This window comes from Heloderma suspectum, chromosome 2 (genome assembly GCF_057233095.1).
Source record: "Heloderma suspectum isolate Gila_16-S chromosome 2, 16-S_ref, whole genome shotgun sequence".
NCBI classification, from domain to species: Eukaryota; Metazoa; Chordata; class Lepidosauria; order Squamata; family Helodermatidae; genus Heloderma; species Heloderma suspectum.
In genome coordinates this window covers 133,782,346-133,810,178 of record NC_139459.1, presented here as the reverse complement: position 1 = coordinate 133,810,178, position 27,833 = coordinate 133,782,346, and the positions used below count along the sequence as shown (strand labels likewise).

Sequence of the window (27,833 nt, the reverse complement as noted above, 5' to 3'; positions counted from 1 at the left end):
AAGTTGCATGGCTGCTGCTGCCCCACATTTATTTTTCTTATTTCCGCTATAACATCTCTTGCTGTGTCCTTCATTTCTTCCATGTTTAGGAAAAAGCAGAAGGAGCAAGTCTGGCACTGAAGAGCTGTGATGATTCTAATGTTGTGCAAAAACAGTGCATGATGTGACATCATGTTCAACATTTCCCTGCCCATTGCAAGTGGTGACAAGTTTGCTGGAAGTGAGGCAGGAACAGAATGACATTTTTGTGTTGCGATCAGTTTGTTCAGCAATTACTGGGGAGGCACAGATCAGCATCAGCCAGATTCCCAACATCTAATCAGGCTCTGAAATGAAACTTTGGCCTGTGTTGCCTTTTAAAAAGAATCTTTTCTCTTCTTGCACAGGTGCCAAATTTCATCAATGCCACTCTGCCACCTCATGAACGCATCACAGCTCAGGAGATTGACAACTACTTCCGCCAAGAGCTTATCTACAAGCGGAATGAGCGGATGGGCAAGCGAGTGAAAGATCTATTGGAAGAGTATCCTGACAAAAGTTTCTTCTTTGCATTTGGAGCTGGTATGTATATTTGTATGGTGTGGCTTTTTAAAGATCAAATGTATACATCAGTTTGGGGTTTTGCTTGTTCTCTTTAACATGATGCAAACACTCATTGTTCATAATACGTGCTGAACCATTGGGACTTCCATTCAGAATGGCAATCCTTCATAGCTGCTGAAAGGTGAGCTGCTCATTTATTTATTTTAATATTTTATAAACTGTGCCTTCATCCCACAAAAGATTTCAGGGTAGTGTACATAAAACTACCTATAAAAACCCAATATAATACATCCCTCAAGCTTCATCAAAAGCACATCCTTGCCGTCTGAATCTGTGGATCATCTAAATGCAGCGGTGAGAGCAAAGCAGGTATGTATTAGTGATTGTATAGTAGTATCGCTGTGAACTTCAAAAGTTTCAAAAATCCTTTTTGATGGTGTTCTAAGAATTCTTCCACTATGACACTTCTCTTAAAGGGACTGGTGCTTGGGTTCAGACCTGAGTGGAAACTTTGCTACCTATGCTGAGGGCAAGGCTGCAGTTGCTTAGTGCCAAGAAAAGGGCACTCTGTACATCAGGGGTGGGGAACATGTGGCCCTATAGATGTTCTTAAACTGCGACTCCCATCAATCCTTTTGGCATGGAACTCTCGTAGAGGAGGTGTTCCATTTTCATGAAGTAGCCCCTCTCATACAAAAGGCAGTAGCTAGGCTTTGGCCAACTCTTAAGCATTAATCCTGGATATATTTTGGGACCAATTCCCGTTTGGTAATCTTCTGAAAAATGGAAAACATTTTCCAAAATGGTGGCCAGAACATGCGATCTAACATTCTGCAACATAGATTTTTAAAATCAGCACACTTGCTTTTCATTAAGAAACTCGCTACTGATTCCTCAAAAATGCCTTCACCAAATTTCCTAGGGCCTTTTTCTTGATTTCTGGTCTGTCTGTCTCTCTCTCTCTCACACATACACACACACTTTTCTCAACACATCCATTCTAACTTCCTTCCTCTCTTCCCAAGCCTAATTGAAGCATGGGAGGCGTGATTTGGGAGGTTGCAGCTGGGGAGGTGTGGATTAACCCTCAGCAGCTGTACCCCCTCCTTGACTTGCCCCCCTAAAAAATAATAGGCTTGGAAAAAGCCAGCCATGAGCTTCAGTGGAAGACTTTCCCAAGACTAATTGCAGCATGGTGCTGGGGATGGCAACACACATGAAGAGGGAAGGCTTAACCCTTCCCTTCCCAATCACCCCTCGCGTTGCAATGAGGCTTCTTTTGAAGCGAATGGAAGGCTTTTTCCAAGCCTAACTGCTGTAGGAGGACAAGTCAAGGAGGGGCGAGGAGGTGAGGTCATTGCTGGATGGGGCGTCTTCGCAGGCCATATCTGGCCCATGGGCCAGAGGTTCCCCTCCCATGATCTAGGATTTCAGTGCAATAATGGCCTTTTCCCTCCTGAAGAAAGGTTGATCAGACACAAGTTACATGGGTCGGGTTATAAGTCAATAAAAAAGAAGAGGTTGCGCTGTGTGCTTGGTCTTGGTAGTGTGTAAATTAATAGCTGCTACTGGTCTATGAATTCATGTTGCCAAGTAGAATAGACTGCTTTAATACTGACTGACCCTTATGCACAATTAGTGTGTGTGTGTGTGCACACATGTATGGGGGGTGGAGTGGGGATATCCCCAATGTTGGTGTTTTCAAACTATGGAGAACCCTGAAATTCCATGGAAGCATATCAAGAGTTTATCAGCGAACAATCAGTTATGGAAGACTAGCTTGCCCACAACTACCAAACGTCCTCTGCAATGCATATCCACAGGAGAGTGTAGGGTGTTTCTAGGGTGCATTCTTGGTTGATGTGGAGTGACAGTAAGGCCCAGTAGACCTTATCAATGCCCCGCATGAACTGAATGTTTTCCTCAGAATGTGACCCAGAATCCTCTGTAATGCATAGGGTTTTACCAGCAGATATATAGGGGGTTCTTGATGAACAAATGGATGTGGAAAGAGTTTCCTGAAAGTGGGAAATTAAATATCCTCTGCTGTAGAGGGCTGCCAGCCAATTAATCATCTTACCACCTTTATGTATACGTTTGAAGGGATTTACTTATTTAATTTTGCAAGCTTTGCCTAAGAATATGCATATGAGCAGCTCTGAAGAAAAGAAAAAAAATTCTTACTATGCTCTTAGATTATGCACTCCCAGATTGCTACAGGCATCATGTTTGAAAAGGTCCTTCCTTCCTTCCTTCCTTCCTTCCTTCCTTCCTTCCTTCCTAAGATTTCTATGCTGCCTTTCATCCAAAACAGTGCCAGGGTGATTTACAAATCTCTGTAAGAGAGAAAGGGGGAAGCCTCTTCTAAAGTGGCATCTGCCACTCACAATTTTTTTGTAAGTACTTGCCTTAAGAATAATACTATTTTGTTAAATTAATCTGCTTCCCAGTTAGCTGGGAGAACATTTTTAATTGATTTTTTTTTTTAAATCAAGCTAATAGATGAATTGGCTAAACTTTGCAGCCTTGCTGCTGTATGCATACTGTGTTTCTTGCCTTGTCTGCAGGAGTTTTCTAGCCATGTTGTGTTCATAATGGAAAATCTGAATTGACCCTCACTTAATTTAGAAAAGAGAATACAATGAAGCATGGTTGGTTGGTTGGTTTTACAAGAATTGGTTCCCCCCACCTCCTACAAAAAAAGGTCAACACACACCAGTTCAGTAAAACAGCCACACTATATTTTTTTTAAAGGATTAAAACTGGCAACAGCGAAACAAAATGAATAGTAAACTACTAACAAAAACGAGGAACTAAAGTCTTTGCAAATAGCAAATGATTTTATTAACCATCTGGTGGAAAGTGTATAATACATTTTGCCCTCCCCATGTTGTCACCAGGTAGAAATATGAATGGTAGCCATTTATTGGTGAGGAGACAGTAAAGGTGTGCAGTTGAGGATACTATTGAGGTAGAGGCTAATCCTCTTCTCCTAGCCCCATCCTTGGTTCTATTTGTTTGGTCACGCTAGAGTGACATAATGTTGGTAACTGGCTATATGTATGCGTATATGGCAAAAATTTGCTCCCTTGGCTGTTGACAATAAAATAGGAACCATTCCTCTCTTCTATTCTTTTGGCTGACAATGTGCATCAAAACCTGGAAATCATTGCTTAATATTCAACATCTTCTGCAGCAACAAGTCTGAATGGACTAAGACAACAAATCTCTCTCAGAAGTGTTCGGAAATATTATTTTCTGTGTGCTTGTCTAGCCATTGTCTTGGCTTGCTATTTATAAACATCTCTAATTGTTGCCTAAATCTTTTCTCATTTAAAATTATTAAATAAATGTGTGGGGAGCTTTCATGTGCTTCCATTTGTTTTATTTTTCTTCTCTCTCTCTTATGCTGTCATTTTTATAGTGTCTTTTTATATCTTTCCATTCCCTGTATGGTGTCCTGTTGTTGAGTTCCCATTATGTGAGCAATTGCCAAATGCCAAGATGAATCACCTCCACAACGTATGCTTGTGTGTGGTTTAGTGATTATCTTGCATGTCTAGTGTTATAAATGCCAACTTGTTCTCCTTGTTTAACTGATCTGAAGCAGTTTTCCAAGAGAAAGTTTTCTAATTCCACAATGCCAGCAGAATGTATGTGGTGTTACTGTAATTTTAGTAAACCTCCTGATGGGGTCTAATAAGATCAAAGTATGGCTTTATTTATTTAGTATGCATTAAGGTACAGATCCCAAAAAGTTCATTTAATTATTCAGGTGCTTGGTCTTGTATTTCGGTGTCCTCCGTAGCCTGGGGCCCACAAACCTAAGGGAGCACCTCCTCACATAGGTACCTCCCTAGGGTGGCCACTTAATGCATTGCCAGAAAAGAGGAAAAAAGGTGGAGAAAAGAGGGCACCTTTTGCATAAAAATTACATATGCTAATTTCTATGTAGATCAGGCAACAACTTGCCCTCATTGGCTTTGGACAATACAACAAGCCACAGTAAAAACTTGAATATTCAAAAGTTGCCCAGCACACACCGCAACCCATTGTGGCTTTGGTGATAGTGTGAAACAGGTAACTATGTAACAAGGGGGAATGAGGAGCACAATGCAGCAACCCTCCTTTCCCCCTGTTTAGCAGTTTCTGAGAGATGGCAACATGATAATGGTGGGAGTGTTGTTGCAGCAGCAGCAACCCACCCAAAGCAGGCTTATACTTGGTGGAGGCAGATATTACATTCAGAGTTTCAGAGTTCATGCAAAGGCCACTTGGCCTAGAGACTCCTGCAAAGGAAAGAAAAAAAGTGCTGAGTAATAACTTACCTGACATTTCTAACTCCAAGAAAAAGAAGAATCTTAACAAGCCCCAGCTGAGATCTTTGAAAGCAAAGTCAAGCCAGAAGAGAAGGAAGTAAAATATTAAATGAGGGATAGGCATTTGGAGGCCCAGGGGCCCAATGTGACCCCCCTGACACTCTCCATCTGCTGCCCAGCTTAGCTCCTGATACTTTAGAGATCCTCTCTGATTGTGCATTTTAGTCATTTTCTCTCATGTAGTCCTTTGCCTGTGCCTTGGCTTCTTCAAGCCGCTTCCCCCAGTGAATGGCAAGAAGGAGGTCTGTTTGAGGTTACCTTTTATGTGCCCTGGTCAAACGGATTGTAAAGTTGAAATATGTAAGGGAAAAGCCCCTATAGTTATTCACACAGAGCAGGTGAGGGTTTGTTGTTTTTTTTAAAGAAGAAGAGGGGAAGTGTGTATGGTATTATATCCATGCATGTAAAGCATACATGCGCATATATATATATATTGTGTGTGTGTGTGTGTGTGATGTATATAGGGATGGGATGTGCATGTGCACACATGTATGTGTGGAGAGAGAGAATGAGAGAGAGAGAGAAAGCATGTATATATAAGTTACAGCATAGGTTTCCTGTCCTCTTCACAGTTCTCTTGCTAGAATTTCAAAGAAAATACATTTAATGAATAGTTTACCAGCAAGGCAAGTGCTCATCAAATGATAGTAGGGTAGGGAAATTTTGTGGAACCTCCTCTTAGAGGTAGTATTCTCACCACAGTGCATTTATATAATGTTTTACAGTGTTAGAACCACTGAGGTTACAACAGCTTTTTAAGGGAAGCAGGGCTGGCCCTACCATTAGGCAGAATGAGGTGACCACCCAGGCAGCAGATGCTGGGGGGCAGAGGAAGGCAGCCACACGGATATTCCTCCTGGACTCCCCAGCTATTCCCCTCTGTTCAAGGACAAAGCTGTATATGCCATACAGTGACCTGGTTCACATGAGCAAAATAAGTAATGGTGGCTAATTTCATAGAATCATACAATAGTAGGGTTGGAAGGGGCCTATAAGACCGAGTCCAACCCCCTGCTCAGTGCAGGAATCCAAGTCAGAGCATCCCTAACAGATGGCTGTCCAGCTTCATCATGAATGCCTCCAGTGTGGGAGAGCCCACTACCTCGCTAGGTAATTGGTTCCATTGTCGTATTGCTCTAACAGGAAGTTTTTCCTGATGTTCAGCTGGAATCTGGCTTCCTGTAACTTGAGCCCATTATTCCATGTCCTGCATACTGGGATGATCGAGAAGAGATCCTGGCTTTCCTCTCTGTGACAACCTTTCAAGTACTTGAAGAGCGCTATCATATCTCCCCTCAGTCTTCTCAAGGCTAAACATGCCCAGTTCTTTCAGTCTCTCTTCACATCCTTTTTAAAGTACGGTGCCCAGAACTGGACACACTACTCCAGATGAGGCCTAACCAGTGCTGAGTAGAGGGGAACTAGTATTTCCCAGGATTTGGAAGCTATGCTTCTATTAATGCAGCCCAAAAGAGCATTGGCCTTTTTTGCAGCCACATCACATTGTTGCCTCATATTCAGCTTGTGATCTACAACAATTCCAAGATCCTTCTCGCTTGTAGTGTTGTTGAGCCATGTATCCCCATCTTGTTACTGTGCATTTGGTTTCTTTTTCCTAGGTGCAGAACTTGGTATTTATCCCTATTAAATTTAATTATGTTGTTTTCTGCCCAGCACTCCAGTCTATCAAGATCACTTTGAATTTTGTTTCTGTCTTCCAAAGTATTAGCTATCCTGCCCAATTTTGTGCCATCTGCAAATTTGATCAGCATTCCCTGCATCTCGTCTTCCTCCAAGTCATTAATAAAAATGTTGAAGAGCACTGGGCCCAGGACTGAGCCCTGCGGTACCCCACTCATTATCTCTCCCCAGTTTGAGAAGGTCCCATTGATAAGCACTCCTTGAGTCCAGTTCTGTAGCCAACTGTGGATCCACTTGATCGTTGTTCCATCTAGCCTACTTTGAGCTAGTTTGCTCATTAGGATATCATGGGGCACTTTGTCAAAAGCTTTGCTGAAGTCGAGGTATATGATGTCCACAGCATTCCCACAGTCCACATGGGAGATGACCTGATCAAAAAATGAGATCAGATTTGTCTGGCAGGATTTGTTCTTGACAAATCCATGTTGGCTTTGAGTAATCACTGCATTGTTTTCAAGGTGCTTACAGACGGATTGCTTTATCATCTGCTCCAGAATTTTCACAGGGATTGATGTCAGACCGACTGATCTGTAGTTCCCAGGTTCCTCCTTTTTACCCTTTTTGAATTTAAATTGCAGCGCATGCTGGGCACAATTTCCATAACCACCACCTGGGTGCATGTTGTTTTAACCTGGGGGTGTCGTCTGAACCTGGGGGGTCATGGCTTGTTGGAGGGGGAAACAACCCTCCAATAACCCAGCATGCACTGTGATTTAAATACACTACAGTGGCTTATTTTGATTGTGTGAACTGGCCCAACCTGTCCGGGGTCCCCTATACTAGCCTGCTGCCTGAGGTATGAAGGAGGACACTATCCCACTATTAGTGTTGAAGTAAGATTCAATTGCCAGTCTGGTGAGTTTCTGTATGTGGAATGGGGAGGGGGCACCACCTTGTCCTTCTCCTCAGGCAAATGTATTGGGCTGGTCCTGAAGGTAAGTCAGTCTTATCCACATATTATAGAAGATGGGAGCAAGGCTGAGAGTGAGCGGCTTGCTTAAGGCTGTCTAATGAGTTTATGGCAGAGGTGTGATTCAAAATATAGACTTTCTGAGCAATAGCTCAGACTCTTAACTACTACACCAGTTACTAAACAGCTTACTTTCAAGTGAATAGATTTCATTGCTTGTACTGGTATGTCTCTGTCAAAGTTGACATTCTCATGACATACCAAATATATTTTTACAACTTTAAGACTACTTACAACATTGTTAAATTCAACTCCATCAATAATGTGGTCAGAACATAACTCAACCTCACAGGCATACGTGGGTCATCTATCTCAGACCTCCTAATCATTCCATCTGTTGGATTTTTTGTTTAAAAGTCATACAATTTTTTTAAGTCATAAGAACATAACAAGAACTTTGCTGGATCAGACCACCAGCCTGTCTAGTCCAGTATGCTGTTCCCACAGTGACCAACCAGATGCATATGGGAAGCTCACAAACAGGGCTAGAACACACCAGCACCCTCCTGCTTGTGTTCTCAGTAACTGGTATACAGAGGCATGCTGCTTCTGATACTGGAGGTAACATATAGTAATCCTGACTAGTAGCCATTGGTAGCCTTAACCTCCATGAATTTGTCTAATCCCCTTTTAAAGCCATCCAGGTTGATGGCCATCACTACATCTAGTGATTCTGAATTCGACCATTTAACTGTGTGCTGTGTGAAGAAGTACTTCATTTTATCTGTCTCGAATCTCCCACCATTCAGATAAATTAGTGACCCCACTAATTCAGATACATTAGTGACCAGGTATTATGAGAGAGGGAGGAACATTTCTTCCTCTCCACTTTCTTCACAACATGCATAATTTTATACACCTCTGTCAAGTACACACACACACACACACACACCGCTAACATTCATTCATTCATTCATTCATTCATTATATTTCTATACTGCCCCATAGCCAAAGCTCTCTGGGCAGTTCACAAAACTTGAGAACCATTAAAATACATTATATAAAGTATAAAAACTATTCATGTAAGGACATAAAACAGATAGCATACACAACAAAACATATATCTAAAACTGTTTAAACAATCAGCCACAGACAATCCAGGACCTGTTCAAAAAGACTTGTTCTATGCTACCAAGTGCCTGAGAGAAGAGGGCAATTTTAACTGGGCATTGAAAAGATGACAGTGTTGGCACCAGGCAGGCCTCGTCAGGGAGATCATTCCATAAATGGGGTAGGTTACCACTGAGAATGGCCTCTTCCTTGTTGCCACCCTCTGAGCCTCCCTTGGAGGAGGCACCCGAAGGAGGGCCTTAGATGCAGACCGCAGTGTATGGGTTGGTTCATGCTGGGAGAGGCATTCCATCAGGTACTGCGTTCCCAAGCCATATAAGGCTTTAAAGGTCAAAACCAGCACCTTGAATTGGGCTTGGAAACATATAGGCAGCCAGTGCAAGTGGGCTAGAATCGGTGTTATATGGTCAGACAGTCTTGCCTGTGTTATCAGTCTGGCTGCCCACATTCTGCACAAGCTGCAGCTTGTGAACTGTCTTCAAAGGCAGCCCCATGTAGAGTGCACTACAGTAATCTAACTTGGACGTTACCAGAGCATAGACAACTGAAGCCAGGTTATCCCTGTCCAGATACAGGCTTAGCTGGGTCACCAGTCGAAATTGGTAGAAGGCATTCTGTGCCACTGAGGCTTGCCTTATTTCTAAGTTAAGAGCCCCAAACGTTGTAACTTTTCCTCATAGAAGAGTTGCTCCAGCCCCTTGATCATTTTGGTTGCCCTTTTCTGCACCTTTTCTATTTTACAATGTTGTTTTTGAGATGAGGTGACAAGGACAAGTGTGGCTGCAACATATTTTTACCAAGATTATTTTGGATACCTTTCCTAATGATCTCCAGCATGGAATTTGCCTTTTTCACAGTAGCCACACACTGGATGGATGTTTTCATCGAGCTATCCACCACAACCCCAAGATCCCTCTCCTGCTCAGCCACTGCTAGCTCAGACCACTCTGCTTATATGTGCAGTTAGGATTTTTTGCCCCAGTATGCATCACTTTACACTTGCTTACATTGAACCTCATTTGCCATTTTAATGCCCATTCTCCCTGTTTGGAGAGATTCTTTTGGAGCTCTTTGCTTTCCCTTTTTGTTTTAACCAACCTGAATAATTTGGTGTCATCGGCAAACTTGGCCACCTCACCACTCACCAGATCTTTTATGAACAATTTAAAAAGCAGTAGTACGAATACAGATCCTTAGGGGACCCCACTATTTACATCCCTCCATTGCAGAAAAAAGTCAATTCATTTCTCCTCTCTGCTTTCTGTTCTTTAACCAGTCATTGATCCGTAAGAGGACCTCTCCTCTTATCCCAAGACTGCTAAAATTGTTTAGGAGTCTTTGGTGAGGCACTTTGTCAAAAGCCTTTTGAAAGTCCAGGTAAATAATTTATACTGGATCACCCCTATCCACATGCTAGTTGAGACTCTCAGAGAACTCTAAAGGTTAACAAGACAGGACTTACCTTTGTAGAAGCCATATTGATCCTTCCTCAGAAAGTTTTGTCCTTCTTGTAAGATTCTTTGTGACCAGAACATACATTTATGCAGTCCCTGTGAGAATAATTGAAGTCACCCATTATTACAATTCTTTCTCCTGTGGATGCCCCCCCCCACTTTATTCTCCATTTCAAGATCACCCTGAGGGAAACTATAGCATATCACCAGAACTAAATTACTCTTGGGGCTTGGCATTGTTGCTCTAAATTATTCTGTGGAGTTTACCCCTTTTGAAATTTCTAGTTTGTTTGACTCTATGCCCTCTTTGTTATACAGGGTGACATCACCCCCAGTACATACTCCTTATGGAGTTTGTATCCAGTGTTGATCGTATCCCACTTATTCTCTCTGTTCCTCCAGGTTTCTTTTATGCCCATAATATCTATGTTCTCCTTTAAGGTTATAGCATTAGAATATAAGCACCTATACACAGTGTCTCCAGATATCTCTGGAATGTACATTTTATCTTGTGATCTCTTTGACTGGCTATCATGTTCTGTTGTATGCTCATGACCTATTTCTACCCTGTCCCATTTGGGCAGCCAAACACATTTTCACCGTAATCCTCTAGGGATGATTCTTCCCAAACTGGATGCTCCCAGCTGCTTTTGGTTTTCCCTCAGGGTTCAGTTTAAAAGCTGCTCTGCCATATTTTTGATAAGTGCTAGCTGTCTGGTTCCCTTTTGGTTCAAGTAGCACCCATCCCTTTTTGTAAAGGCCAGTTTGACCCAAAATGTTCTCCAGTGCCTGACAAATCTAAACTCCTTTTCCTTATACCGCTCTCTCATCCACACATTGAGACTCTCAGTTTCTCCTGTCTAGCTGGCCTTGTACATGGAACAGGTAGCACTTCAGAGAAAGCTACCTTAGAGATCCTGGCTTTCAACCTCCTAGAAACCTAAATTTGGTTTCCAGGATCTCATGGATACATTTCCCCACATCACTGGTGCTGATATGCACTGCAACCACAAGCACCCACCCTAGCATTATTTACTAGGCAGGCAAGTCACCATGTGGTTTACATGCCTGTCACAAAACCAGCTGTTTCCATCCCTAATGATGGAATCGCCTCCAACTACGAGGTCTTCAGAGGCATATTCTCTGTGTGAGATGATACCTGTTCATCCCCAAAGGGTCCTTTTTAAGGGATCATTCCCCTCTTCTGGAGAGAGACAGCCTCCTTAAAGACACTCATTCATCACAACAGCAAAGGAGCTTTCACCCTGGGAGTGGGACACTGCTGTCACAGCCCTGAAGGACTCATTCACTAACCTCTCTGCATTTCTCAGCTTCCTAAAGTCAGGTACCTTGGCCTCATGGGAACAAACTTGTTCACGGAGAGCCAGGAGCTAATTCTACCAAGCACACACCCATGACTTTTGTTTAGCAGGCAGATGGTTGTACAAGTGTCACTGCACAATGCAATGAATATACTAACTCTTGTGTTGTTGCTGTCATTTAGTGAAAGTAATCCTATTCATCCTTATTTATACTACCTCTTTGTAATAATGACAGCAAATCAGCATAGCAGTAAAATTGAGCATTTTGTGTTGAAGTTAAGAACATTTTTATGCACTAAGCAGGGGCAAACCCATATTTGCCACCAAATGCATGCTCAACAGGGAGTTGGAAATAAGTACAGTTCCCTCATGAGGGTTCCTACATGATGCACATGTGGTCTGACGGCACATAATGCAACAACATTGCTGAAGCAAAACTAGCCAATGTCCAGTCAGCACAGTCCCACCATCCCTGAACTCTGAATATTGGGTAAAGGTGAGGGCAGAATCCTGAGAGACAGTATTAACTGAGCTATGCCACAAGGATGCCTGCCTATTATTTTGAGATCTGACTGAGAGAAATATAATATGTATCTATAATATATTGAATGTAACATATAAAATAGAAACTCTTTGGAGTACAAGAGTGTAGTACTCCAGTTTAAATCTGGAAACGATACTGCTTTGAGTTGAGGGAATAAATGTTTGAAAAACATAGGTCTTAGGCGTATACCTAAAATGTAATCTGTGAAAACGTCCAAAATACATTGAGACGTTGATTTCTTTTAAAATGTCAACTGTTTAGCATGATGTAGAACTTTAAAGGGGACTTTGGAAGTCAATCCAGTGTCATTTTTGAAAAAAAACAAATTGGTCAGACTTTTGGGGGGGTGGGAGCGGGGAAATGAAACAAACCCTTAAACATATTGCTCATTACAGCAACAGTACCCCACTTCATTTCAGTCTGGATTAAACGGCTGTGCCTTATTTACTCTTTTAGTAAATTGCCTGGCAGAGTTGATATACACAAGAAGGTCTCAGTTCTTCCCCCTTTTTGAGTTTGAACACAGAAAGAATAGAGATTCATGGCTGCCTACCCCCTGCCAGAGTAAATTGACCTCTCAAATGCATCAGTTCACCTAGTGGTATGGGGGATAATGGAGAGCTGAGGACAAAAAGAGGAGGAGGGGGCTTCTGATGGGACAAGGGCCCAGGGCTTTTCTCTTTGGGGGCATTCAAGTGTGTTAGGCCAAAATAGGAAACAGGTGAAAGAGGCCTACACTCCCTATCATGCATCTGTGGGCAGAGCCTCCCATCAAGTAAGACTGTTTGATCTTATGCTTTGGGAGAGTGAATTCCGCTTAGTAGTAGTTGTTTATAGCTCCTTTTTTTAAAAATGTTGAAAGTGGGTGGATGGATCTCTTACACAGAAGGAGTTCTTTGACTGCTGGAGGGCCCAGGCTGTGTCTGTGTTTTGGGAACAGAAGCAAAGTATTAACTCATCACATCTTTGCAAGGCTTGTTAAAAGGAGGCAAGCACTCTGCAATACAAAGAGAAGGTCCTTGCCCCAGTTTAATGTTATTGTCTAATTTGGGGGGCGGGGAGAGATGAGTTACCGAAAGAGGGTATAATACACTGGGTATATAGTTTGTCAAGTACCAGCACATTGTTGAGGAAAAAATAATGTAAGACTCATTATATTCATTTTAAGCATTGTTGGGGTGAATGGGGGGAGGGGGAGACTTGCACACGTGTGCTTTTGTGTGTGTTCCTGCTCATTTTCTACTGCACACAGACACATTGTTTGTTTTAGTTCTACATTTTCCCACAGTAGTTGGGTATGTCTCTCTTTGATCTTGGGGCCTGATCAGTTACCCCCTAATATTGGTTGAAAAGCCCCTCTCTTGAGTGATTTCCTCCTTAAAGGAACAGTGCAATTGAGTGCAACAGGTTTTTAATGCAGCTCAATCCTTAGGCATATTTACTCAGAAGTAAGTCACACTGTGCTCAGCTTACATAAAAGTGTGCGATTGCAGCCTTAATGATTCCATCAGTGAAACCTGTGGCAACTTAATTACTAAGGGCAGAACTAGACAGGGCAAATATTATGGAGCTGCCACCAGAGATGGCAAAACTGCACGTTCAATGATCTCTCCTCTCTCCTGTAAAATGTAGTGATGGAAATGTGCGATGTGATGTCATTGCATCATGTTTTCCCTACCCTTGCTGCATACAATTGGCTGCCGCAGGGAGTTGAGCAGGGGAAAATGCACTGGATTTATTTGTTTCAACCACAGATAATTTATCTCACATACATGTGTTCAACATCAAAGTGAAATAATTAAATTATTTCTATACCACTTTTCCTCCAAGGAGCTTAAGGGAGCGTACATGATTCCCCCTTCCCCCTTGCAACAGCCCCGTGAGGGAGTTGGGCTGAGAGATAGTGACTGGTCCCAAGGGACAGTAATTATAAATTTACTGAGTTTACTGTTAAAAGTTTTAAAATATAATGATAATTTTATGAACAAACTAAGTCATACATAAAAGCTTTAGGAACAGAAAGACTGCTTTATGTTCCTAAAGCAGCCCTCTCCAGCCTGGTGCCCTCCAGATGTTTTGGACCACAGTGTCCAGCATTCCTGACCATTGGCAATCCTGCTTGAGGCTGATGAGAGCTGAAGTCGAAAACATCTGGAAGGCACCAGGTTGGGGAAGGCTGTCTTAAAGCAACAAAATGACTTTAGATCTGTAAAGAGCACTCAAAAATAACTGTTGCTTATTTTTCAATTTTTCCAAAATTTCCAATTTTTCCACCCCCCCCCCTCCCGAAAAAAACTGTTTCTTTTCCATGGCCTCAAAATTTCCAGAAATGTTATGTCTCTATAGAGGATATTGCGATAGTCCGCACAAACGATCTTTTCAGCTGCGATCACTAACCCCAAATCTGTGGGTAATAAGATTATCTACGTCAGGTAAGAGATCACTCTTGAATGTCCATGAGCCACCCAAAATCTATGATAGAATCCTGACAGAAGGCAGTTACAGGGGACTTGACATATAGTAGCCATTTTTGGCAGCAGCCCCATATTCACCTCATCTGTTTCTCCCTGAATAAATTTCATTGCTACATAAGCTTTCATGGACTAGAACCCACGTCATCAGATGCATCTCTGAATGTTTATGCTGGAATATATTGGCCTTTTAAGGTGCCATGGGACTGCTACTTTTTGCTGTGAGAGACTTTTGGAATTTCTCCCCACTGAAGAAGAAGACGACGACGAAGATGACATTCCTTAAACTGAAAATTAGGTCTCTGTTGCAATCATTCCAGTGTAATAATACCTGAAAGAAAACTTGGAATTTACCATTTGAAGAGTCTAATGTAGATTGTCTTTAGTCTCTGTCACAACAGGAAGCAGAATATTGGGTGGGGAATTTGGGGGACTTAGGGAGAAGTGCAACAGATCAGATCTTGCCCATATAAAAAGTACACTGGCAACTTCCTTTCTTCCTTGCCCTCATTTACTATTCCAGGAACTGGGGTCATTTGGTCATACTTAGAGAGCAAAAGGTGCCACCAAGAAGTAGAAGAGTGAAAGAAGTATTACCTCACCCGCTTCTCTTTATATCTGCAGTTTTATACAATTAATAGATGTGGCAGTGCTTGTAAAGTAGCTGCAATGTTTTTTTTTTTTAATGGGGGTAGTGATGATTACTGCTCCAACGCCCCTTGAAATATCAGAGGATGGCTTTAATACTGGTATCTGCCTCAGTGTCTCAGCATCTTACCCAGAGGCCCACACTCACAAGGAGTCATATCGTCTTACAAACATCCGTGTTTTCTTAACAGCATATTTGGGGATGGAGAATGAGAGCAAATGGGATAATAAAAGATGCCTAAAATATTTTTTTTGTTCCTGCTTGAATTAGGACAGTAGCTTCAGTTTTAATGGACTCCACCAAAGATTGTTGTATCTTGGTGGCTTTCAAGAGTCCTGTTTTTAGGGTCTCTGCCTGTCCACACTGATTTTTCTGTTGAGGAAACATTGCATGTCTGCTGTAGAATCATTGCATTGCTGACAATTCAGGGGACATATTGTGGGCCATAAGCATCAGCCTCAATCTACACATTAGGTGGAATTTCATTATTCTTCCCTCCACTTTTGTGTGTTAACCTGAAGCAGTCTGAGCAGAGGGGAATGCAGAGAGAGAGAGAGACTGCTTAACCCTTTTCCCTCCAGACTTTTTCCATTTCATTCAACCTTGCTGACCTGCTTCCTCACAGGTGGGGGGTGGGGGTAGAAGTTACAGGGTAAAAAATGGAGTGTGCACTTTAGAAGATACCAGGCACTCCCCTGTGTGTTGCAGAGTAGTGGTAGTGGTGGGTGAGCTGTCTTTCAAGGAAGCTTGTGTTCTGTACCTCTCTGCAAAATCCCAGAACTCCCCAAACAGCGTTTGGAAACAAATGCTGAATGTAACCAGTACAGATGAATTGAGAAATTTGAAAGAAGGTTCAGCATACAGTAATATGCATCTAGTTGGTTTGCCGCACCTAATAACTCAACAGTATAGCGAGCAGCACGTCATAATAACTGCACACTGTTCTATCGTAGTGTAATGACTAAGCTTTAACCTAGCTTGGTTTGATCTACTGCATACTTCTACAGCGTCAGCTTCTTTGTAGAACAGAAGTTAAAGCATTTGTTCTCATACATTTTGTGTGCCTGTCTAATTTGGACATTTTGGAATATGGTTATTTGTGTGCATTTTTTCATATTACTTGGGGCTTTTATTTTTCCTTGACTATAGGTCATTTCATGGGCAACAATACAGTGATAGAGGTTTTGAGGAGAGAAGGCTATGAAGTAGACCATACTTCTGCTGGACAAGCCATCAACAGGTAACATGCACCTTCAGTCTTGATCTGGTGCACCTACAAGTGGTAGAACATGCATAGACAATATCCAGGGGCAGGGTCTGAGAGCACATTATTTATTTTTATTTATTTCATTTTTATACTGCCCAATAGCCGAGGCTCTCTGGGCAGGTCACAATGATCAACCACCTTGAAGATAAGCAGGTCTGGATCTGGTCAGTGCGTCGATGGAAGACCCTATGTACACTGCCTTGAATTCAGTAATGGAAGAAAGGCAGGATATATGTTTACTTACTAAAACAATCAATAAATATATAATAAATAATAATTATTAATAAATAATAAAATAATAAATATAAGCCCTTATTTGCTGGTTGAAGAGGGCTTTTTGCCTCTTAATGTGTAATTGTATGGTGTATACACTGGATTTGTGGGGTTTTGTTGTTGTTTTTAAATATTGTGTGCTGGGATCCCTTCTGAATGAAGGGAAGTTCATATACTTTTAAAATAAATTATTTTGCATCTGAACTAAATCGTACACATTTGCACATCTGTACCTCCCCCAGTTTCTTAAAGGGCTCACCAAGTCACTAGATCGCTGTACACTTGGCAACCAGCAGTGGAGTGTGTGAGCCTGTTTTTGTTGTGAACATTTTATTTGAGGTGATATGGACATTTTCTGTGTTGCTGTCTGCATGGTGGCCTATTCACTCATGGAAACCATCACTTGGTGTCACACGCATCAGTTGAGGCTCATCCATGTGGGTATTAGCGCTAAGTCTCAAAAGAATCTGGCAGTTTGGGGGCAAGTGCGGGGGAAATGAAAGAAGGACATATTAGGGAAATTGGGAATAGGTGAGCTATGGGGACGGGAAAGGGCAGCAGCTGTGCAGGGTTACTGAAACCCCTCTAGTTGTGGATGACTTGAAGCTGGAAACTAAGTGGCTGGACATTTGGGGAGGGAGTTAAGTTGTTTAAAAGTTGCGACTCTCATACTGATGACTTCTCTCCCATTTACCATGGGCGTGTAAATGCAGTGGAGGCTGGTGGCTCCGATCTCAGTGCGGTGGTGAATCCGCCCTGGGTTTCAGTCAGAACCAGATCCAGTCAGAACTCTAAAGGAGCTATCCAAAGGATAATGTTGGGGATAATGTTCAGCACCTTGGATAGCTCCTTTAGAGTTCTGGCTGGTTTTTACTGAAACCCAGAGTGGATTCACTACCCCACTGACATCGGAGTCACCAGCCTCCATTGACAGAATGAAGATAACCCTCAGTGTAGAGCAGCCTTCCCCAAGAGATGTGTTATACTGCAACTCTGGGAGCTGCAGTCCAACATATGTGAAGAGCACCAGGTTGGGGAAGGCTGGCACAGAGGACTGCATAGATCACCCAGAGGACAATTGTACCTTGCATCTTTTTTAGCTTGAACTCACAGTAGATTAGAAGCACTACTTCATGAAACTTGGATTGCAGGGTGCCTCCATTATATGAAAATCTTTTCTTCATGTGTCTTCCTAGTCTTGTGCTTCTATCTAGTAGGGCTATTGTCAATTTTAAAAATGTTTAATTGATGAATCTCCAATTAATCAATTAGTTTTTTATTTGCATATGTTCCATACTTCAAAAGTGGGTGCCTCCTTGAGGCGTTGGAAGAAGGGTTGGTAACTGTAACTAAAGCTACCACTCAGAGAGAAAAAAGAGGTGATGCTTTAGTATCTTTCCCTACTATAGAAACCCAACAGGACAAAAATAGCTTTAAAAATAAACAAGTGTGCCCTTAACATTTGGCATTCCTGATTTAACATTTCCCATCGCTAAATTAATCAGCTCATTTCACTGTGGCTTGGCATGTTATAATGAAAAGCCCCTTCATTATATCTGCCCCACCCTTAAGTGAAAGGGAGCTTTGACCATCTTAGAGCAGGAGGAATGGTTAGGTATTCACCAGCCATCTTTCCACAGAACGGGAATATTCTTTTTCTCTTCTGCTGCCTCTTTCTGCAATATTTAATGACTGAAGTGGCCTTAGCGTTTCTCCTCCTGCTCGGATCCCAAACATTCTTCAAGAGTGAATCACTGACTCATTGGAGCCAAAGGGGAATACCCAGTCTAAGTAGTCAGTTGTAAGTGTATGTGCTTTGTACTTAACCAGGCTATTCCCTCCTTCATTTTCTCTTTGGGGGAGAAATAAATTCAGGGTTACTCCTAAGTCCATCCTGAGTGACTTCTTAGGAGGCTCTTGCATTTCATCCCATATTTTCCTGCCTTCGATCAGTCTGTCTGAAAGTTACTTTCCATTTCCATTCCTGAGTTTGGGTTCAGTGAGTACATTTGCCTGAGAATTACAGGCATGAAGGCCCTCACTTGTTACATGTCCTCCTGTGCTGTAAACTCACCTCAGTGTTGGAGCAGAAGGAAAATAGCAACCTGTGTTCTGTGATATTTCCTTCCACTGGGTATTGCCTTTGGCACATGTTTTAGAAGGGACAGGGTGTGATTCCTGCCTGCCCCCCATTGCCATGTGCATTTAAATGCTGGCTATGTGTGAGGGTACATGCTCCAAGTCACATAACACTGATTAGTTAACCCATGACAATCTCTAATGACTTTTAGTACCATCGGGGTCATTAAAGGGTAGATGTTCCCAAGCTCTTCCTTCCTTCCAGTGCATTCTTGTGGCTAAACTGGGGATCTGGCTTTGCATTAGACCAATATTTCTGGTAAACAAGATACCTTAAAAAAAAAAAAAAATTGGAGGCTCACTTCACTCTCGTACCATGAAGGATTTGCTTTTAGAGGGTAGATAATTCTGTTGTGACTCTGTATCAGGAGTGATTGAATGATCCAGTCAGATTGGATGCAAAGACATGGCAGAGCTACCTGTACCCAGTGGAGGCTGATTGGAGGGGAGGCAAGGCCAGGATTGTGAATAATGCACACAGAGACAGCAGGAAGGCTCCTCTGTGAATGGCTCGCTAGGCTCACAAGAGGCTTAAATGAAAAACCAAACTTACCCAACTTAACGAACAAACACAGCTCTGTAACCCAACCAACTTCCTAGCTCTTGCTGTCGTGAAATGGACAAATGCATGCTTTCGACGAAATATACACAGTATTCGCTCCCCCCACTCCAACACTGTCACTGATTGGACACTGCTGGGTTAAGATCAGCCCTAATTTGGTCATTTGCCCAAGCTCACTCCCTCCCTCTCCCCTTGCCTTCCCCCCTCCCTCTCCCCTTGCCCCCTGATCTTCATGTTGATACATTTTGTAGCGTGACTGGACTGCTCAGAACGCATCAGAACAGCTCTGAATGTATGAGGCAGACCAAGGCACCTCGTAGGTGACCTGCTTTGGTTCAGGGCACCTCAGTGCTGTTCTGATTTGCCTCATAGCACGATGAGGCACCTCTGAATCAGCTTGTTTCGCTTCATTATTCGGGCTTCAGGCCAAAGCAGTGCACTGCCCTACCGCTAACTGAGGGTAATACAAGGGTTGTTTAACCCTCGAAGAACCCACAATGTCCGGGTTTGCACAACATGCCGCAACCCCTGATCACCCCAAATAACCCACAATGAGCCTGCTGTGTCATGCAAACCAGGTCAATGTCCGCAGGTTGGAGTTTAGCAGCCCTAGTTTGAATGGAATCAAGTGTCAAGACCTCAGGGCCACAGAGCAAAAATAAGCTTAAAAAAGGGTTAAGCTGAAAGCTTAGGGAATTGTTTTCTCTTGCTAAGGGGGCTTTGTATTCTTAAGAGTGTAAATTCCCTGTTGGATCCTGAGAAATGCTTAGCATCTGCATAATCCATTCACTTTGGCTGAAATGAAAAGTGTTTTCCCATCTATGGAAAAGAGCCTTTTATTTGTAGGTCCACAATATTCAGCCTGTTTAATTGTTTAGTGTCAGATTTTCCCTCAATATATTCACCTTTATACACTCTGTATACATTGCTATAGCTAGCAAGAAGCTAACTTGATTAAGGAGAGAGAGAATGGAAAGATTGTCGTGTTGTTGAGCACTTCTGGCATTTTTAGCAAGGCATGATGTTTGTAAGTAAACAGGCTCAAAAATACTTCGTAGTAATTCTGGTGTGTGTGTTTTTTCATATATTAACTTCAAGGGCTCCTACCTCGAATTGCTTTCAATTTCATTTAATTTTTCTGATTGTAGTGGGAAAAATCAGAAGGTGCTGTCTGCCCTCTCTTCATCTTCCCCAGAATACGCCCCTTACATCATCTCCCAGGAGCTCCACTCTCCACAGCAACATCCACAGAAGGAGGAGGAGGAGGAGCTGCTGCCCCACTTGCTACTGCCAGAAAGCATTGACCTGCTGGAGAAAGTGGACAGGAAATACAAGAAGAAGAAGAAGAAGCAGCAGAAGAAACAGCGCTTGCGCCAGTTCAATGACCTCTGGGTACGCATCGAGGAAAGGTAATGAGTTGGCGGAAGTGGGCAATGGTGCTATGGTACGTTGAGGCTGGGGGTACCAGATTCTCCCTTCCCTCTGCTTCTGGCAGGCCTCTAGTAGCTTCAATTGTGGCATGATAAGCAGAGTTCTATCAGATGCAGTGTTGTATTAAGACCTAGATACTGTATTGCTGCATCTGCCGTGGCTATAAAAAGCTGGTACGATGTAGTACCCAAGTCTGTATGACCTGTGATCTGGAAAGTCCCTGGTTCAAAATTGGACCTAATCCTAAACTTGTTAAGCCAGCCACTATCTCACAGCCTCAGATACCCTGTGCTTCAGTCTGACAAGGTGTTGAGGCAAGAAGGGAAGGAAGGGATGCTTCCAAGCTCACAAGAAACAACAAAAACGGAGCCCCTTAGTAGTAAAATTGTAAATAAGATAATCAGCAAATCACAAAAGGTTGTGCTAATAAATACAAATACAGTCAGGGCCAGAAATATTGGAACAAGGATAACGGTTTTGGCAGTTGGCCTCTGTACACCACCACATTGAAGTTGAAAGGAAACACACCCAAATGGGAGCAAAGTCAGGACTTTCAGCTGTAATTCAAGGGATTTTACAAAAGTGGGGTGCTAACCATTCAGGAAGTACAGCCAGTGGCATACACACACACCCATCGTTGGTGGCTCATAAGTAATGGAACAAACCATTTCAAACTGAAGGATCGCCTTTAATACCTGGATGAAGATCCTTTGCAGTCAATGACTGCCTGAAGTCTGGAACCCATGGACATGACCAAATGTTGAGTTTCTTCCCTCGAGATGCTTTGCAGCTTACTGCAGCTGCCTTCAGCGGCTGCTTGTTTGTGGGTCTTTCTGCCTTCAGTCTTGTCTTCAGTAAGTGAAAAGCATGCTCTATTGGGTTGAGATCAGGTGACTGACTTGGCCATTGAAGAACATCCCACTTCTTTGCCTTCAGAAACTCTGGGGTAGCTTTTGCTGTATATTTTGGGTCATTATCCATCTGCAGTATGAAGTGGCGTCCTATCAGTTTGGCAGCATTCAGCTGAATCTGAGCAGAAAGTATAGCCCTATATACTTCAGAATTCATCCTGCTGCTGTTATCAGCAGCTGGGTCATCAATAAACACCAGTGACCCATTTCCATTGGCAGCCATACATGCCCATGCCATAACACTGCCTCCACCATGTTTGACAGATGATGTGGTATGCTTTGGATCATGAGCTGTTCCTTTCCTTCTCCACACTTTTCTCTTCCCATCGTTCTGGTACAAGTTAATCTTGGTTTCATCAGTCCAAAGACTCTTATTCCAGAACTGGGCAGGCTTTTTTAGATGTTTGCTGGCAAAGGCTAATCTGGCCTTTCTGTTCTTGAGCATTACCAGTGGTTTGCACCTTGTTGTGAAGCCTCTGTATTTACATTCATAAAGCTGTCTCTTGACTATAGATGTTGACAATGACATGCCTACCTCCTCAAGAGCGTTCTTGACCTGGATAGATGTTGTGAAAGGGTTTCTCTTCACCATGAGCAGAATTCTGCGGTCATCCACTTCAGTTGTCTTCCGTGGTCTTCCAGGCCTTTTGCTGTTGTTGAGCTTGCCAGCTAATTCCTTCTTTTTCAGGATGTTCCAAACTGTTGTGCTGGCCACTCCCACTGTTTTTGCTATCTCTCTGATGGGTTTATGTTGTTTCCTCAGCCTAATGATGGCCTCCTTCACTCGCATGGACACCTCTTTGGACTTCATGTTGGGAGTTCCAGTGAACAGCTACCAAATGCAAATGTAACACTCAGAATGACCTCCAGGTCTTTTATCTGCTTGATTGGTCATGGGGTACCCAGGAAACAGGCCACACCTGGCCATGCAGCTGCTTGTCAGCCATTCGTTCCATTACTTATGAGCCACCAACAATGGGGGGGGGGGTGTATGCCACTGGCTGTCCTTCCTGAATTGTTAGCATGCCACTTTTGTCAAACCCCTTGAATTACAGCTGAAAGTCCTGACTTTGCTCCCATCTGGGTGTGTTTCCTTTTAACTTCAGTGTGGTGATGTACAGAGGCCAACTGCCAAAACCATTATTCTTGTTCCAATATTTCTGGCCCTGACTGTACATTATAATGAATAGATCTTAATATAAACAAATTCAAGAAAAATTGTATAATTTCAAGAGTGAAAAAATAAAGAAAGTTTCTAGTTATCATTTGTGGTGGTAAATCAAAATATCATCAGAAGCCTATTACTTGCTCCTCTTACTACTACTACTACTGCTACTCCTTTTCTTCTTATTCCTCCATATCCCTTCTTTTGGTGTTTTGTCACATCGCTGTTGAAATGCAAAATGCGAAGCGATTTTTAAAAAAATTTAAATCCCTAGTTAACATCCTAACTAAAGTCAAACCCTTTACTCAACACCTCTGAAAATACAGGTAGAGATCCTTGAGAGTCTGTCGGCTTTATTGCCTTTGGGGCAGAACCTTTAATAACTTTGACCATTGAACAAGGAAGGGGCCTGGCTTCTGGCTTCTTGGAGTTACACTATGGGTTTCACTGCACTGCAGTGCTTTGGTATGATCTCTTATGTGGAGGTATCAGCTGTCAGTGATTATCTTCTGTTGAATTGCCAGTAGGCTCCTTTCCATGAATGTGTGAATGTCCTATGGAGGCTTTTAGCCTCAGAAAGGTAAATGTTTAAAAGGAATACCAATTCCCTTCAAATTCCCAGAGCTCCTTTTCTTTTTCTTCTTCTCGCTTTGCCTAACGCACTTGGCTAACAGAAAACTGAAACAGAATGTGGAAGCCGGATGGTGCATATTTTACTGGTTGACATGTGTGTGCACTTTAATTTTTGCCTAGAATTTAAATACCATTTATACCTAACAGTTATAAGCTGGGATGGCCAGGTGGGATTTAAGCTGATGGGTTAAATCCAACATTGCACAGCAGGACTTCGCCTCGCTCAATGGGACTTCCCCCTGCTCTCATTCCCCCTGTAGCCCCCAACCCCCAAATTTACTTTGGAGGGTCCCCCCGTCCTCTAGAGCAGATTTGCAAGCCTGCAAGGGGAATAGAAAATCAGTTTTGCCATCAGTTTCTATTCTGCTGGAGGATAGCCAGTGTTGGATACAACCCAGGATCAGCTTTTTGTTTCAACCTGTGCAAGGAAATGCTCACTGCTTACACATCTGTGTGTGGGTGGCTGTTCTTTTGGCCCTTTGCTTCTGCATGTCTGAGTTCATGGGGACTGCTTCCAATTTTGCTGACCTCTTCTGCTTCGGCTTTTCCTCACCATCCTTTGTCCATATGTGCCATTTTTACTGTATCTGCTTACTCATGAGGGATAGGCTTTAAAAAGGGGGTGGGGTTTCAAGGTGGTAGGATAGGGAGCTTCAACTATTAGGGTCATGCTGGTATATGTAGATATATTAGCTTGACCATCTCTCTGCTCCATGATCTATTTCTCTGAAAGACCCAATAGTAAAAAGAAGTGGATATAGTCAGGTACAGAGTACTGGCATAAGGTTTAGCAGTACTATGAAAGTAGATATACATTTTAAAACAGGGGTGGGCTACCTTTTTTTCTGTCAAGTGCTGCATTCCCTCACGGGTAATCTATCAGGGGCTGCATGTTGCCCATGGGCACAGCCAGGGCAAAAGTGGGTGGCTCTCTCCTTTTCTCTTTTTCTACCACTTCCCTCCCTGCCCCCACCCTACTCACTCTCTCTCTCTACATGTGTGCGCGCGCATACACACACACATCTTTCCTATCAGGGAAGAGATGGATCACTCTTGCCAGAGGTCTGAATTGATCACATGCAGAAGGCTTTTGAAATTGTGCTGAGGGCCATATGAAATTGGACCAAGGGCCACAGGTTGCCCACCCCTGCTTTAAATTGTCTACCCAAAAATGTGGGATGGATTTTCAAAATGCCGTTTTTACTGCTTTTTTATTGTTAGATTTGTGATTGATCTTGTTTGGATTGTTTAGTTTTATTTGTAAGCCGCCTTGAGTATGGTTTTATCATAGAAAGGTGGGATATTAATGCTCAAATGAAATGGACAAATACTTTTAAAATCCCCTTTATATAGGCAGCCTTTTTCCTTGCCATGCTAATGTTCTCTTCAGATATCTATATCTATTAAAAAAATGGAGGAGCATCCTATCATGGGCACCCACACATGCTGTCTGAAGTGGTACATCCCAGACACAGGTTTACTGTTTCAGTGAGAACTAGTCCTGAGATGTGAACCAGAAAGTCCCCTGGTTATTGTGTTACCTCTGCCTTGAACCCATTGGATACCCTTAGGCAAATCATAATTTCTCTTTGCCACAGCCCCCACCCCCTGCCAGTATCTGCTACATGGCGATAATATGGAACTATTTCATCGGGGTTGTAAGTCTGTCACCTGGTCCTTGTTTGAAGGATAACTACATTTTAATACTAAATAAGGAACAGGTGGCAAGTCTAGTTGTAAGGATTACTCAGCTAATATACTTGGAAGAACTATATAGCTACTAAATATTGGGGTAGTACTACAGGTTATGAGAGATGTAGAGATGCCACTGAAAATAGCAGTCCATGTCAAGTTCTACCTCTCCATAATGTGTAGTAAAACTTACCCCATGTCCTCGCCTCTTAAGGCTCTGCACTTTCCTGCCCCCCACTCCACATCATTGGCTGCTGACAGTTTGGTGACATCAGGAGACAGGGTATCTTTTATTATATGTTACAGAGGGGAACTCAGTGTGTGGGGCTGCCATATTTGGCAGAAGTCCTATGTTTCTTTTAACATGTACCATGTAATTCTGCCTTACGGTGCACATGTACCTTTCATCAGGTATCTGTCCTGCTGCTTTTTGGGTGAATAACATCTGATTAGAATTCTTCATCCTCTCTCTCTTGCCTTGCAGTACCACTGATCCACCTCCTCGGATTCGCATAATTAATGGATACATTACTGTAGAGCCCCAGCCACGGGGCCATGGGCGATCTAGTCACATCCAGGCAGACACGAGCTGTTCCAGTGGGCTATTTCTGTTCCTCTACACCTTAACATTGACTTTAGTGTTCCCTACACTGATGATGCTGGTGTGAACCTCCCACGCAGAACTGCATACTCCTTTTTAAATAAAGGATCTGGGGGGAAATGAGAAAAGAACAACTCTTCTGAATGGGAGATCATCTATATGGATTTTTTTTAGGCCTCATCCTTTTCCTGAATCTGGACCATTAACATGATTAACTGGTTTGACTATGCCCAATACAGGAGAAGATATTTTTAATGAAAGCCATTATTTATCCTTCTCTTGCAGAAGAATTATTTCATGTTATCCCATAATGATTTTGGGAGATGTATATGTAACATAGCTGTTATTTAGCTGTATGAAACTGACTTGAATACAATTTGTTTTGAGGTGTGCCTGTTTCCACATTGTCTTGTGTCTGATGGCAAACCAAGCTTTGAGCACCACAAAGCAATTGCAACTTGAACTTGAAAAGTATATTTTAGTTGCACTATCATTCCCTGGAATGAAGTGCAATCTGTCCCTAGCAGATTCGCACAATCACCTTGGCTGTGTTCATGTGTGTTTAACAGTAGTTAGTGCCACATACTCTTCCTCCTCCTCTCTTTCTCATTCTATTCCTCACTCACTTTAGGAAGTGACACTTTCCTGTCCAGTTAATCTCATGCCAGGAAAAACATCCATCTCTTAAATATTGCTATGTTTAGCAGCTCCCCTCTCCAGTACAATTCATCTACTACTATAAGTTAGCATTTGAACCATTTTTGAAGCCTGTTTAAAACAAAGAAGTGCTTCATACTTCTGGGACATTCAAAAGTGTTGTTAGTCATCATCTCCAGGTAAGGATCTATCCCAGGGCAGCAGGGCTGATTCTCATGGGAGGAGGCTGACTGACATGGTTCCTTCCTATGCTAGTGTTACTGTGCTAGCCACCCAGTGTCAGTAGCCTCCCATTATGGTTTCTTCCTTTCAAACAGAGAGGCATGGGAAGCAGCCATGTTGCAACTCATGATCAGGATGGTTAAAATATTGAGCTCTCCTTTCATTGCCTACATTTACTTGAGGCTGGGATTTCAATGCACTACACTAGTGATTTCAAGCATAGAAACACTGGATAGTAGATGCTATTCTATATTGTGTTATGCTTTTGGTGGTGAAGCCTCTGACACCAATTGGCTGAGTTGTTGTGATAGAATGGCATATTCACAAACACTCCAATTTCTCAGAATGCTTTCACTCCAGCTTTTGGGAAAGAATGGAAAGTTGTCAGTGGGGTGAGATCCCAAGCTGCCCACAAAGAATTGCAAAAGGATGTCTCAGACTGGGTAATGGTGTGTTGGACTGACAAATGAGATGTAATGCACTGCAAAAATAAATAATAACTTCACATATACACTGGAGGTTGAATTGGCAAGAGTCTAACCAGCAAAGAGATATTGGGGTTGCAGTGGATAGCTCAATGAAAACATTAACTCAGTGTGTGGCAGCTGTGAAAAATGCAAGTTCAGTGCTAAGGATTGTGAGGAAAGGGATTGAAAATAAAACTATTTGTGTCGTGTCTGTACACAATTCTATGGTGCAGCCACATTTGCAATATCGTATACAGTTCTTTTTGCCCTGTCTCAGAGGGATGATGCAGAGCTGAAAAGGGTTGCAGAAAAGACAATCAAAATGATCAGGGGTTTGAAGCACCTTTTCCTAAGAGGAAAGGCTGAAGTGGTTGGGGCTTTTTACATTAGAAGAAAGGGAGTTGGGGAGAAACATGATAAAGTTTATAAACGTATGCGTGGTGTGGCAAAAGTAGATAAGAAATGTTTTTCTCCCTCATCCTATTAAAACTCAGGATCATCCAGTGAAAGTGGAGTAGCAAATTTAGACCAGACAAAAGAGAATATTTTCTTTGCACAATGCATGATTAATTTATGGAATTAGCTTTCACACAATTTGGTGATGGACACCAGCTTACATGGCTTTAAAGGAGGATTAGATAAATTTATGGATAATTCTATTAGTCATGAGGGTGATATAGAACCTCCATGTTCAGAGGCAGTATGCCAC

The 27,833-nt window shown here is 42.5% G+C and overlaps 1 protein-coding gene across 1 annotated transcript in view; it reads left to right on the top strand.

The window, feature by feature from the left end:
* TRABD2A (TraB domain containing 2A) overlaps positions 1-26,175 on the top strand; it is an 88,178-nt gene extending 62,003 nt beyond the window's left edge. The window contains exons 4-7 of the mRNA XM_084832171.1: positions 387-561; positions 16,254-16,344; positions 20,494-20,754; positions 25,662-26,175. Coding sequence (XP_084688297.1) covers positions 387-561; positions 16,254-16,344; positions 20,494-20,754; positions 25,662-25,845 — 711 coding nt within the window. The 3' untranslated portion in view covers positions 25,846-26,175. The remainder of the gene's footprint in view (positions 1-386; positions 562-16,253; positions 16,345-20,493; positions 20,755-25,661) is intronic.
* The last annotated feature ends 1,658 nt before the right edge of the window (positions 26,176-27,833 follow it).